Source organism: Rhinolophus sinicus, chromosome 5, assembly GCF_057876585.1.
Source record: "Rhinolophus sinicus isolate RSI-liver-muscle chromosome 5, RSI-T2T, whole genome shotgun sequence".
In the NCBI taxonomy this organism is placed as follows: domain Eukaryota; kingdom Metazoa; phylum Chordata; class Mammalia; order Chiroptera; family Rhinolophidae; genus Rhinolophus; species Rhinolophus sinicus.
This window is the reverse complement of record NC_142505.1, coordinates 18,905,063-18,918,037: the sequence shown is the minus strand read 5'-3', so window position 1 is coordinate 18,918,037 and position 12,975 is coordinate 18,905,063. Positions and strand designations below refer to the sequence as shown.

Genomic DNA, 12,975 nt, shown 5'->3' with positions numbered 1-12,975 from the left:
ATACAAAGTATTAGGAGATCAAACAACACAGCATCCAGAGTGCTGAATTGGGAATAGACTTCTCAGCTAAGAAACTCAAACAAAGGGAAAGCTTAGCAATATATTTAATAGGCAAAAATTGGAGCGTGGAAATTTAAGATTTGTCAATGCTGCAGCTAAATCACCAAAACAGATTTTAATATTTAATGATGGCTTGCTGACATCAAATAATCTAGATAATTGCTCTGCAATATTTCCCATTGAGAAGCTCCTGAATGCTGAAATTCGTAAGCCCTACACCAAGACACCTCAGATGCTGGTGCAAACAAATATCAAACACAACTTTGATTTACTCAGTCTTTTGCAGAGTTGGTTTCTTCCTTTTAATTACTTGCTCTGACTACATACACAGACAGAGCTCTGAGGAATTTGGGGTGGGGGCGTCCTAGCCAGACTCCAACCCTACTTCATTCTGTGGCTGCAGGTAGTATTTAACCTCTCTGGTTCAATGATGCTCTCAGTTAAACGATGCCCTCTGAGATGACTTCCCACTCTGTCAATGATTCCACAGCTAAAGCCCTTTTTTCGATTAAATTCTGATTCATGTAATGAACATGAATCACATTCCAGCATTGCTAAAAGCGGTCCTCATCAATGCTCTGCGGACCTGTGAATTCCCACAATGCTTCAGGACCTGAAGCATGGTGCTGGCTCAGGGCAGGAAATGGTGGAGAAGATGAGCAAGTGGTCATTAGGCCCATCAAGTCTACTTCAGGCACAGCATAGCTGCTTCATCCCACAAGCCTCTCTGTACTATTGGGCAGGAATGAATAAAGGAACACTTCAGCTTCCAATCACCATATGACTGACTGACATTTGGGCCCCATTGCTTTCCCCTCTTTAAAAAATGGAGAACGTACCTACTTAGCCTCACTACCCATGGGACACGTCATCAGCAGACCTGAGACCCAGCTTTGCCCTTATTTATCTTTGACACCTACACTCCCCAAAGACAGTGCCAGTGTCAATGGCAGTGGCTGAAGCAACCAGTTCCATTTGTTTCAAGGCTATTTGTGGCATCATTATCTTTATGACACTCAGATATAGTGAGAAAATACAGTATCTTTACTTTGGTCCCTAATTAATCTTGTCTTTCCCATGAGTCCCCATTGCTGGAAAGAGGTAACAACATTTACTTTATTTAGTCCAACCTACTTAAAAACACAATAGACAGTTCCTCTGGGCAATGCTCAGTTTTACTGCGTAAAATGTTTGATGTCTCAGATTTCCACTCTCCCCCCTGCCACCCCATCCACACACACACAAATACTCTCTGTGATGGCTTCTAGGCACACAGGGACAAAAGCACGTGTTACCCAACTTTAAGATGGAGGAAGAATGGTAGGGTCCTTGAATCAGTGTCCGTGAAGAGCTGAATTTTGCCTTTCCCTCTCCATCCAGCTTCAGTGAGCCACCATTTTTGCTTGGAAGAGTGGCCTCCTCCAAGAGAAGTTGGTAGAGATCTCTGTTGTTGCTTTCAGTGTTTCCATAAAACTACCATATAAATCACATGCTGCCCCTCCCTGCACCTGGACTCTGATCCCAAATAATGAGAAATCAAGACCATGTCTTTCAGCACTTACTTCTCTCACTTCCATCTTTTTCTCTCCTCATTATCACCTCATGTCCTAAGTGGAGATTTTTCATTAACTTTTCCTACATTATTTTTTTTCCTTTTTTTGACACTCACTTCATGGATAACCTCAAAAGGTGCATAAAGGTATCTTCTCTGTACTATGGATAAAACTCCATGATTTTGTCTTCTATACCTAGTAGATTGTATTAAAGTGGAAAGAAAAAAATTTAAAAAGCTCTGTCTCACAGGTAATAGCCTGGCTTGTAAAACTACCGTTTTGCTATAAAGCTCTTATTTTGACCACTGGAATCTAAACAGGAATCATCTTTCTCTTTGCCTTCTACCTGAAAAGATCACAATCTCTCTCAGGCATATAGCTCCTGGCAAAGAAGAGTAGGTGCTCAGAAAGAGCAGAGAAGCACAGTAATATTTTTTTTTTTTTTAGTATAATGTGCATGGAACGGCTCTAAAATTGGATTGTGGTGAGGGATACACAATTCTGTAGATTTACAAAAAAATTGATCTGCACATTCAAGCAGGTGGATTTTATGATATGTAAATCGTACTTCACTAGAGCTCTTAAAAAGTCATGTGCAGTGTTAAAAATAAGGGAAGTATAGTTGCTCAGCATCCTGTCAGCTGTACTGCGGGTGTCTTAGTGGTGCTGCCGATGGGAGCAGTTGAAATAGAACAAGGAGAGAATGTGCAAGCATTGTCCTCTCCATAAAGGTTAGAGACCAGTCATACTCTCAGAGCAGTTCAATGAGGAGAAAGCTATGCTTTTCCTTTAAACTGCGTCTTACCTGCTAACTGTTTACATGTGTGTCTCTTGAGCAATAAAATGTTATTGGTGTCTTCAAATCATGAGCATGAACTGGAGTTAATCATGTATATGTTTATATAAAAATAGAGTTTCATTCACATAAACTATATATAGAAGCTTGCTGTCTGGCCACACACAATATCCAGAACACACACAAGACTACAGATGAATGCAAAATAGATAAATAAATAGAACAATGTCAATATAACAGGTACTTATAAACTCATATAGACCTGTTCACACTTCATTCAGAGGTAATCTACTTTACATCATTCCAATTTTTGTGAGATAAAAACCCAAGAAGATGAGACAATAACTGAGTTTGTTAAAAGCAATAAATTGGAGGAAATGTGACAAGTGATGATGAATGATGCTACTAGGATTTATGAGAGCAAACAAAATATAGCTGGCACTCATGGGGGACCGTGATGAGGGACACGGCGACAGTACAGAAGGAGATGCAAGAATTCAAGAACAGCAAGTTGACATCAGTCAGTAAAGAGACAAACAAACAGCTGGGCCCACGGCATCTCTTGAGAAATGTTACAATGTTATTCAGTGCTCCCAATGGCAATGCCAAGATACACAAAAAAAGAGTAACCTCGTTCAGGGAGGCAAGTAAGTTTTTAAATTATTTTATACATTTTCCTATCCTTAAAAGGTTTTTTTTTGTTTATCTGCTCATTAGTTTTTACATTAGGTTTTCTTTTTTATTGTGGAAAAAAAAACAGGTAACATAAAATTTACCATATTAACCATGTTTAAGTTTATACTTCACTATGTTACATATATTCACATTGTTGTGAAACAGATCTACAGAATCTTTTCATCTTGCAAAACTGAAACTCTGTACTCATTAAATATGTACCCTCCTCCCTTTATTCCCCCAGATCCTGGTAACCACCATTCTACTTCTGTTTCTATAAATTTGACTACTCTAGCTACCTCATCTGAGTGGAATCATACAATATTTGTCTTTCTGTGACTGACTTATTTCACTAGATAATGTCCTCCAGGTACATCTATGTTGTAGCATGTAATGGGATTGTTTTATTTGTTGTTGTTTTTTTTTAAGGCTGAATAATATTCCAATGTGTGTATATGCCACATTTTGTTTATCCATTCATCTATTGATGGACACTGGGTTGCCTCCAACTCTTGGCTCTCATGAATAACGCTGGTATGAACTTGAGACCCTGTTTTCAATTCTTCTGGATATTTATCCAGAAGTGGGATTACTGGACTATGTGGTAGTTTTATTTATTTATTTATTCATTCATTCATTCATTTATTTATTTATTTAGTGGGAACTCAATACGTTTCTCATAGCTGTTGCATCATTTCAGAATCCCACCAACAGTGTAAAAGTGTTCCAACTTCTCTACATCATCCTCAATACCTGTTATTTTATGAGGTTATTTGTTGTTTGTTTTGTTTTTTAAATAGTAGCCATATTAATGGATATAAGGTGATAGCTCATTGTGGTTGTGATTTGCATTTGTCTGATGATTAGTGATGTTGAGCATTTGTTCAGACCCTTGTTGGCCATTTGTGTATCATCTTTGAAGAAATGTCTGTTCAAGTTTTTTGGGCATTTTTTACTGAGTTATTTGATTTTTTTTTTTTTTTTTGTAGTTGAGTTGTAAACGTTCTTAATATATTCTGGATATTAACTCCTTATCAGATATACGATTTGCAAATATTTTCTCCCATTTCATAGGTTGCCTTTTCACTCTGCTGGTTGTGCCCTTTGATGAACAAAAGGTTTTTAAGTTTGATATATTCTCATTTGTCTATTTTTGCTTTTGTTGCCTGTGCTTTTTGTGTTATATCCAAGAAACCACTGCCAAATAAAATGTCATAAAGATTTCCCTTATGTTTTCTTCTAGGAATTTTATAGTTTGGGTTCTTAAGTTTAGATCTTTAAGTCATTTTGAGTTAATTTCTGTATAGCATGTAAAATAAGGGTGGAACTTCATTCATTTGCATGTGAATATCCAGTTTTCTCAATACCATTTGTTAAAGAGATTATCATTTTCCCATTGAGTGGCCTTGTCACCCTTGTTGGAGATCATTTGGCCACATACATGTGGGTTTATCTCCTGGCTCTCTAACTTATTCTATTGATCTGTTTATCTCTCTTAATATCAGTACCATACTGTTTTGGTTAATGTAGCTTTGCAATATGTTTTGAAATAAGAAAGTGTGAGTACTCTAACTTTGTTCTTTTTCAAAATTGTTTTGGCTATTTGGGGGTCTCTTGAGATTCCATATGAATTTTAGGATAAATTTTTCTACCTCTGTAGAAAATGCTCTTGGAATTTTGATAGGCATTGTGCTGAATCTGTAGCTCACCTTGGGTAGTACAGATGTTTTGACAATATAGTTTTTCAATCCATGAACATGGGATGTCTTTCCATTTATCTGTGTCTTTTTAAAATTTCTTTCAGTAATATTTGTAGTTTTCAGTGTACAAGTCTCTTACCTCCTTGGTTAAGTTTATGTGTAAGTATTCTTTTTAATGCTATTATAAATCTTAAAAGTTTCTTAATACAAATTTTAAGTGTTTGGCTTTTGAAAAGAATAGCAGTGAAACAGTCATCTGTGGAATAGACATCTAGTATCCCTTCAACTCTAAATATCCAATTTGCTCACCCAATTCCAAATGCTTCCATATCTTAGTCTGTAAAATTTTACCATTCACCACCAATAAGGACCAGGAAGGGTACAGCAAAAATACATTCCATGGTTTTCTTTTCAATCTGAGGTCCAACACTTGTTGGGACCCATCGCCAACTTGAAGACCCCCAGACACAAAAATCACAGACAAGCCAATTTTAAGTAAAGCATTTAAGCCACATCTGGGTACTTGGAACAAAGCTCAGCTAGGGCAACGGAATGCCTACTGTGATAATTCCTTTGCATGACAATTTTGTGATGCATTTTTCATAAAATGAGTGTCAGCTGAAAAACCACACGGGGGTGGGGATTTTGCTGTGATTCATCCTATGTGTAAGTTTGCAGTGCCTATTGAATGGATGGTCCTTAAAGCAGTGATGGTAACAGAAGCAGGACCAACTTTAGTTCCCTAAATCCACCAGAGATAGGCTCCGTGCCTGCACAGACTGAGAGAGAAGTTGAGCTCAACCATCATAATTTAATCAGCAGTAGCAGCAAAAAAAAAAAAAAAAAAAAAAAAAAAAAAAATCTATCTATATCCCACACTGTATTTTTCCATTCTATTCTCCATTTGTGTGGTTTGAGTTTTCAGCAGGAAGAATCTTAAAAATTATTGTCCCCTTTTCAGTTACTCTATTAGGACTGATAGAAGTCCATGGTCTCCTTTCCTTATATTACAATACACCTGTTAATTGGTTTGGAGGATTTATTTAAACCAAATCTTATTTTAAACTGTATTCCCCATAGAATGTCATACATATTTACCCATATAATTCAATGTGATAAATATTTATCTAGGAAGGAAGGTAGGAAATATTTATCTTCAATGTGCCAGGTACTTTACATATGATCTCATAAAACCCCATGAGGTTAGCAGTGTTATTTCTTATCACCTCCATTGTACCAGGGAATGAACTGATACTCAGAAAGGGGCCTCAAGGCTTTTACAGTCAGAAACTGAGCTTTAGTCTATCAGGAGCGAAGCTCAACCCTTTTTCTTTCTCCTCACTGCTCTGACAGCAGCCTGCTGTGTGTCCAACAGCAATTTGACCAAGTGAAAACTGGTCAAGATGACCATTTGTTAAAAAATAAATATTTCCAGTCATTGGATTACCAAGGATTGGTCATTCATGCACTCCTGGGCTAATTTTCAACTCTAATCATGCTTTAAGACATTGTTAATCCTTTTCTAGAATTATAGCGTTCTCCCCATTTTATTTTTGCTTCTATACTTTTAATAAATTTTTAGTCAATTATTTTTTCCTCTATCTTGTTTGTGACAAAAGATGTTGAAATAACCTGAGTATTCAGCAATAGTGGGATAATAAGAACACATTTAGATTCCAATGTAAGAATTTGTTTGAATAATAGAAATGGCATTCATGCCTATGTAAGATGATAAAAAGCAAACCATATAAATACAGTTGGGAAGCCTGGCCTAAAATGAATGAGAAAAACATTGAAGCCAAACCAAAGCCCATACCCAACCCTCTTCTCCACCAAATTAATTTTCTTCTTTTTTTTCTATCAAAGCAATGCAGACTCACTACAGAAAATACAAACAGGAAGAAGAACCTAAGGAAAAATTCTATTATCTATCCAATCATACACTACTTTTAATCCCAAAGTATATATACTTTCAGTTCTAGTTCATATGTATAAATGAATTATTGTTTTTCAACAAAATGGGATCTTACTGTACAAACTATTCTGCAATCTACTATAATTTAAGTAACCCAGAATTTATATTTTTCAAATAAACCATATTTCTAAACATTTAATGTACTTCAACATTTTACTATTACTAATGGTAAAGAGAAGAAATACTTGCTTGAAAATTAAATTAAGAGATCAAAAATAAAATACAACAAAATATGAACAATTCTGATACTAGTTCCAAAAAGGCTGAAATATTAAAAATTTGCAACATTGTCCTATAATGCTCCCAAATTACCAATATTTGAACTAATTGGCAAATGAGAGCATCAATTTTTAACCAACTCATTACAATGCTTCATGAAGTTAATGCAGAAATTAAGGCGCTAAATGCAAGAAGCTCAATAAAATGCTTTACTGTCTAATAATAAAAAGCCTAATAGATTAAATGATTTCATGTTTTTTCTAGAATTTAAGGACTAGACTAAGAAATGTAGTTTAGACAAGAAGACCGAGAAGGAGGAAAGGCTAAGGTGCTATAAACTGGAGTTCAAAAGAAGGCAGTCCTCAAAAAAATATTCAACCATGAGCATGAAAGCAGCAAACTTCAGTTTGTGATGAATTCCATTGGTCAAATGGCTCAGATTCTTCAACAGATAAATTATAAGAATGGGGGGAAAAGAAAGACAAGAGGGTAAATCTATGAATTAAAATACACATCACATTTTTTCAAACAGGTAAGACTAAATATGTCTAGGAATGCATACTTGGATGGTTAAACTATAAAAAGTGCATGAAAGTAATTGCAATCAAAATCAGAGGAATGGTTACTTATAGGGGAAGGAAGGGGCTATAATCGGAATGAGCACACAGGACATGTGTCCCTAGGATGATGGAAAAAATATATTTCTGCATTTGGGTGGTGGTTTCAAGCATACAAAATCAGAGCTATGTGTTCTATGTAATCAATTCCTCATAATACGAAAATAATTTGAGTGAACACAAAACAGTACCAACCAATCACCATGGAGTTTCAGTCTCAGGAATCATCAGAAGCTCAAGGTGAAGAGAATGTAGGAAGGGGAGAGAAAGGGACAGTGCCACAATCCATGAGTGTCAGGAGCAAATTTAATGGGAGGGGTTCTATCTTTAAGATATTGTCTTTCAGGTATTTTCCCCTTTCCATATCCATTCTACCACAGTGGGATGGCATAGGGGTATCATCCGCAAATCAAGAGATTAGGACTTCTAGAGAAGTACAGCAGGTCTGGATAACAGGGAGGGGATGGGGTATCAGGGACACTTGATGAGATGATCAGAGTGTCTGTGAGTGAAAATCTCAAAAATGAGGTAGAGATTTCCTTCAAGACTGAAAAGGGTTTCCCCACATGGAAGGGAAAGGTAGTGCTGCTGGCAGATCCTGGAAAACGAGGCCAGGGATCCCACTTCTCTGTCAGAAAACGGAAGTAATGAGAAATGAGAAAATGCCCCCGGGGATGGCGTAGAAGCATTACAATTTCTGTGAAGTAGATAAATGTGTAAGGTTAAAGGTTACTAATTCACACATCTATTCCTAAAGAATGGTGAGTTAAAAACAAAAAAAGCGTCTTGTTCTGGAGCTAATTCTGCAAACAAAGAAAGGATATTCAACAGTAGACACGTGAAAGTACCTTAAGTACAAAACAATTAGAAAACACTTACAAATTAGGTATTCCAATGATCTCACTAACCTCTACAACCAATTTTTGGAATATAGTGATTTTATTTACGGGGATCCTACTACCTGCCAGGCAGTGTATTATTATGCTGTATATTATTCCTAATCCTTACAATAATCCTAAACAGTGGATGTTTATATCCCTGCTTTACAGATGAAGAAACTGAGACTCAGAGTATACATGACGTGTCTAGAGACACACAGTCGGAACAGGCATAGGCCAGCGTATTTCCTATGCATTCTTCTCCTCCTCTGTTCCCACAGTTGGTCACAAGAACAGCTATGGGTCATGGTGTTCCTGTCTGCCTGATCCCATGGCACTGTCCTCTAAAAGGGACCCATCTGCCTTGGCCTTAGAGAACCACGACCTCTGGGATCTGCTCCTAGAGAAGGGCTGTTAGCATGTCCGACAGGACACGCTGCCCTTTTCCCTCGGAAAGGCCAAGCTGCCTTTCATTCCTAGCAACAAGAGGGTTCCTGCCACAGGGCAAAGCACAGGTTCTTACCCTGAGAAAGGGCAGTGTGAGCCTGAGGCCTGCCATTGCTATGGACCTTTAAATAATGACAGTCTTTCTTCCCATCTTTCCCACCCAAAAGGAAGAGGAAAGAATGCTGCTTAGAGCCACATTCCAGGGTCCTCTCCAGTGTTCCTCCTGTGGCCCCTGCAAAGGCAGGCGAAAGATGCTGCTCCAGGTCCCTGTGGACATTCACCAATATGGCTCGGCAGGAGACAGCATGGGCCAGGAGTTAGGTGTTAGAGCAGGGGGCTCTGGAGTTACAACACCTGGGTCCAATGCTCAGTGCTCAGTCACCACTCAGAGCCTCAGTTTTCTAAAAAACAAAACAAAACAAAACAAAACAAAACAAAACAAGCAGACACTGCTAGTTCCCCTCTCAATAACTTGTTAGTGATTACTGATTAGGGAGGGTAAGATAAGAGTGCTTGTAGGTCAGCATAACAGATAGTAAGTGTTCAATAAATGATAGCAATTCTATCCTAAATGAGGGAAGATGCACTGGGTGATGAATTTTGCCCACAGTGGGTTTCATTTAAATGTTGATCAAAAGAAGTAAATAAAAAGTGAAAAGGTTACAGAGAGAAAGAAAATGGAAAGATGAAGAAGAAGCAAAAAAATTAGAAATTTTATTCTTGAATTTTATTCCTGAATCCCATGGCACTGTCTTCTAAAAGGGAGCCATCTGGTTTTAATTTTATTACAATATATACCAGCCTTATGATAGAATATTAAAGTCAGTTTTTCAACAGAAAAAAATTTCGGCCTTCCTCCATTAAGACTTGAAATTTGCTTCCATTTTAATAGTGTTTCAACAAGAATCAAAGGTGAATAAAATAACAATGACTTTGCAGGGTAAATTATGTGGAAGGTTTGTGCTATTATTTCAAACCACAGGGGAAATATTATTAGAGGGCAAAGAATTCTTTACTTTAGTGGAATCAAACTTCACTAAGCTTCTCTTGGATGTACTATTGCAAGATCATAAACGATATCAAAGCATGAAGAGTAGAAGAAGCACTGCTTCTCTGCAGCGGGATTCCCTATGATGTTATTACATATGTATAGTGTGTAACATATATTCTACAACAGAATTTGTTTAACACAGGCCTATCATTGAACATACTCATCAATGTCACCTTACATGATCTTGTCATCCAGACTCGGAAATGTATGAAGTCTGACAGATATATATCCTATACTCTTTTAAGATGTCATAGCAAACATTTGGCCCACTTAGGTGTTACCAAACATGTTATTGCCTTATCACCTGCTCAAGAGTAATAGTAGCCTAGGCCTTCTGGTACCCTCCGGAATTCGGTTTTAAGGTTAAATTCCACACTCCACTATTCATATATAGCAACTATTGAAGTCTTCATAAGGTACAGACACACCTGGTTACAATGACACATGCTTAATTTAGGAAGAACAAGTTTTTTTGTTTTGTTTTGTTTTTAAGTTTCTATCAGAGTTCTAAAGGGTATGTGAGTTTAAAACAGAAATTAAGATTCAAAACAAAGTCAGACAGAGAAAGACAAATACCATATGATCTCACTTATATGTGGAATCTAAAGAAAAGAATAAACAAATGAACTAATCAGAAACAGTCTCAGAGACATAGAGGAAAAACTGAGAGTTGCTAGATGGGGAGGGTGGGGATAAAAGGGAAGGTGAGGGGATTAGAAAGCATAATCGGCAACCACAAGATTGCCACAGGGATACGAAAGTCAATTTGGGGAATGTTATCAATAATGTTGTAAAGATTTTGTAGGGCATCCGATGGACACGTGTCCCATTAGGGAGACCACCTCAGGGATGATATAGATGCCTGATCACTGCTCTGTACACCTGAAGCTGAAGCTGAACAATAATGAATGCCAACTACAATTTTATATATATATACACACACACATATGTGTGTGTGTGTGTATGGTTACAGGAAGCAGAGTACAGCAATAGGAATAGAGACAGTGGAAATGTAATGGCTGTATGCGATGTCTGAGGGGTAGTAGATAGAGGGAGGGGGGTCATCACTGTGTGAGGGAGATAAACGATAAATGTCTAACTATTACATTGTTTTGTAAAGCAAACAAAACAGTGCAGGGCTAAGGTAGTTAAATACAATTATCCTGCCCATCATTGCCTCAAATAAAGAAGCCTGACGTATTATGAGGAACTTTTTAAATCAACAATCTAGATTATAGTTCTCAAATAGTCAGATGTCTTAAATTACAGTATCTGCTGACCCTAGGAACACTAAAGTAATAGTTTTACAATAAGCTCCAGTAGTTTAATTAAAAGTGCCAGTTTTTTATGCCATATAATGAAAACAACAGCAATGCAACTTTAAAAAAATATGTATTTTTGGAAAATATCCAGGGCAGTTATAGTGGGAACATTCCCTGGGACGACAAAAGGAATGAAAGAAATATTTCTCGCAGCACAATAGTTCTTGCCTTGCCAACTCCCATGCAAATTCCCTGCTCTGGAAATGACCGATCTGCAGGGACGCTGAGCCAGTGCACCTGACACACCTGTGGCACCCAAGCCCCCAGAGAGTTTCAACTTAAGTCAGCTTCATTAAGCCGTGTTCAGTACGGTCGGAAAGGGTTATTGATGCCAAGAGGACGTGTTCCTGGAGGAGCGTACCTCCTAAAAGATCAACAACTAACTACTTCGTGAAAATGCTTGACCAGCTGTAACAATCACCTTTCAAAGCATGAGTTCTTAACCAGGGGTACACAGGAGGCATCGAAGGAGTCCAGCTTGAAACCCTTCAGCAGACATCCAAACGTATATGTATAGGGAGATTTGGATGGGGAAGGGGTTCAGCGTATTTCATCACACGTTCAAAGCTCTCTGAGACCCTTCCCTCACAAAAGCTGGTGGCCATGGTCTTAGAGTAGGATGAAATAATACCTGAATTATAAAGTCAGTTTGGGGAATGCTGCTGCCACGATGCCTTCTTTAAGCAACTAACATCCTGGCCCCGAACCCGAAGTACGTTACAGCACCATTCACTCTGTAAGATCAAGGCAGCCTCTTTTAAGGCCAGTTTGTATAGGTTGGAGGTGGGAAGGAGCGGGTGAGGTTGCGCATGTCCCAAAGTACAAGCAAGTCATCTTGGTTTCAGGGAAGGTCCTTCCACGGTGTCTGGGGACACCCGCAGCAGCGCACCAAACAGCTGAAACACTGCACCAAGCAGTATTTTATTTAACAAACCTGCATATGTGCATTATGCTCCAAGTGCGGTTCTCTGCTCTTTAGATAAGTTAACGTGTTTAATTCTAAAAGTAGCCCTAAAAGAGGCAGGAAGCGGTGCAAAAATCCCTGAAGAGGGAGGCTGCCTACCCACCCTGGCCGCCTTTCAGGGAAATAACCCTCCTCCTCGTCCTCCCGGGCCAACCAGCACCAGGGAGATCAAAACCCGCGTGGGGGCGGTTAAAGACTAAAAAACGCAGCCGCGCCAGGCTACTCGTTACCGTCCACCGGGTACTCGCGGTCCGGGTCGCTGCTCATCTCTGCTCCCAAACTCCGGGCTGCACCGCTGGTGCTGGGCTCCTGCAGTCTAGGCAGCAGCTGCGGTTGCTGGGGCAGCGCCACCCCCCTGGGGACCCACCAGCAGGTGCACCCGGCAGCCACTGAGCACCCGCCACGGGAAAGGGAGGGACCTGTCCGCGCTCTAGGTGCTCCTTTCACGTTGCCATCTGAGGCTCCATTGCCAGCCTCCTGAAGAGGTATTAATACTTGGTATGTGACTGGCTGCGTGCCACAGACATGACCGAGGGCCAGGGTCCCTCTGCTGTCGATGGGAAGGTAAATTACCATGGGTAATTTACCTGGGTAGCGATAGTCAGGGAGTGCCCCAGCAGCCCTCCTAGAGGCAAGGCAGGTGAGTGAGACTTGGGCCCTGACTTTCCCAGCATCCAGCTTTTTGAGGTAACCACCTCGCAGGGTCTGATCTGGCCTG

General features: G+C 39.1%; 1 protein-coding gene across 1 annotated transcript in view; it reads right to left on the bottom strand.

The window, feature by feature from the left end:
* Positions 1–12,708, bottom strand: part of GADL1 (GAD like acidic amino acid decarboxylase 1) — a 158,060-nt gene extending 145,352 nt beyond the window's left edge. The window contains exon 1 of the mRNA XM_019745229.3: positions 12,488–12,708. Coding sequence (XP_019600788.3) covers positions 12,488–12,524 — 37 coding nt within the window. The 5' untranslated portion in view covers positions 12,525–12,708. The remainder of the gene's footprint in view (positions 1–12,487) is intronic.
* Between the last annotated feature and the right edge of the window lie 267 nt (positions 12,709–12,975).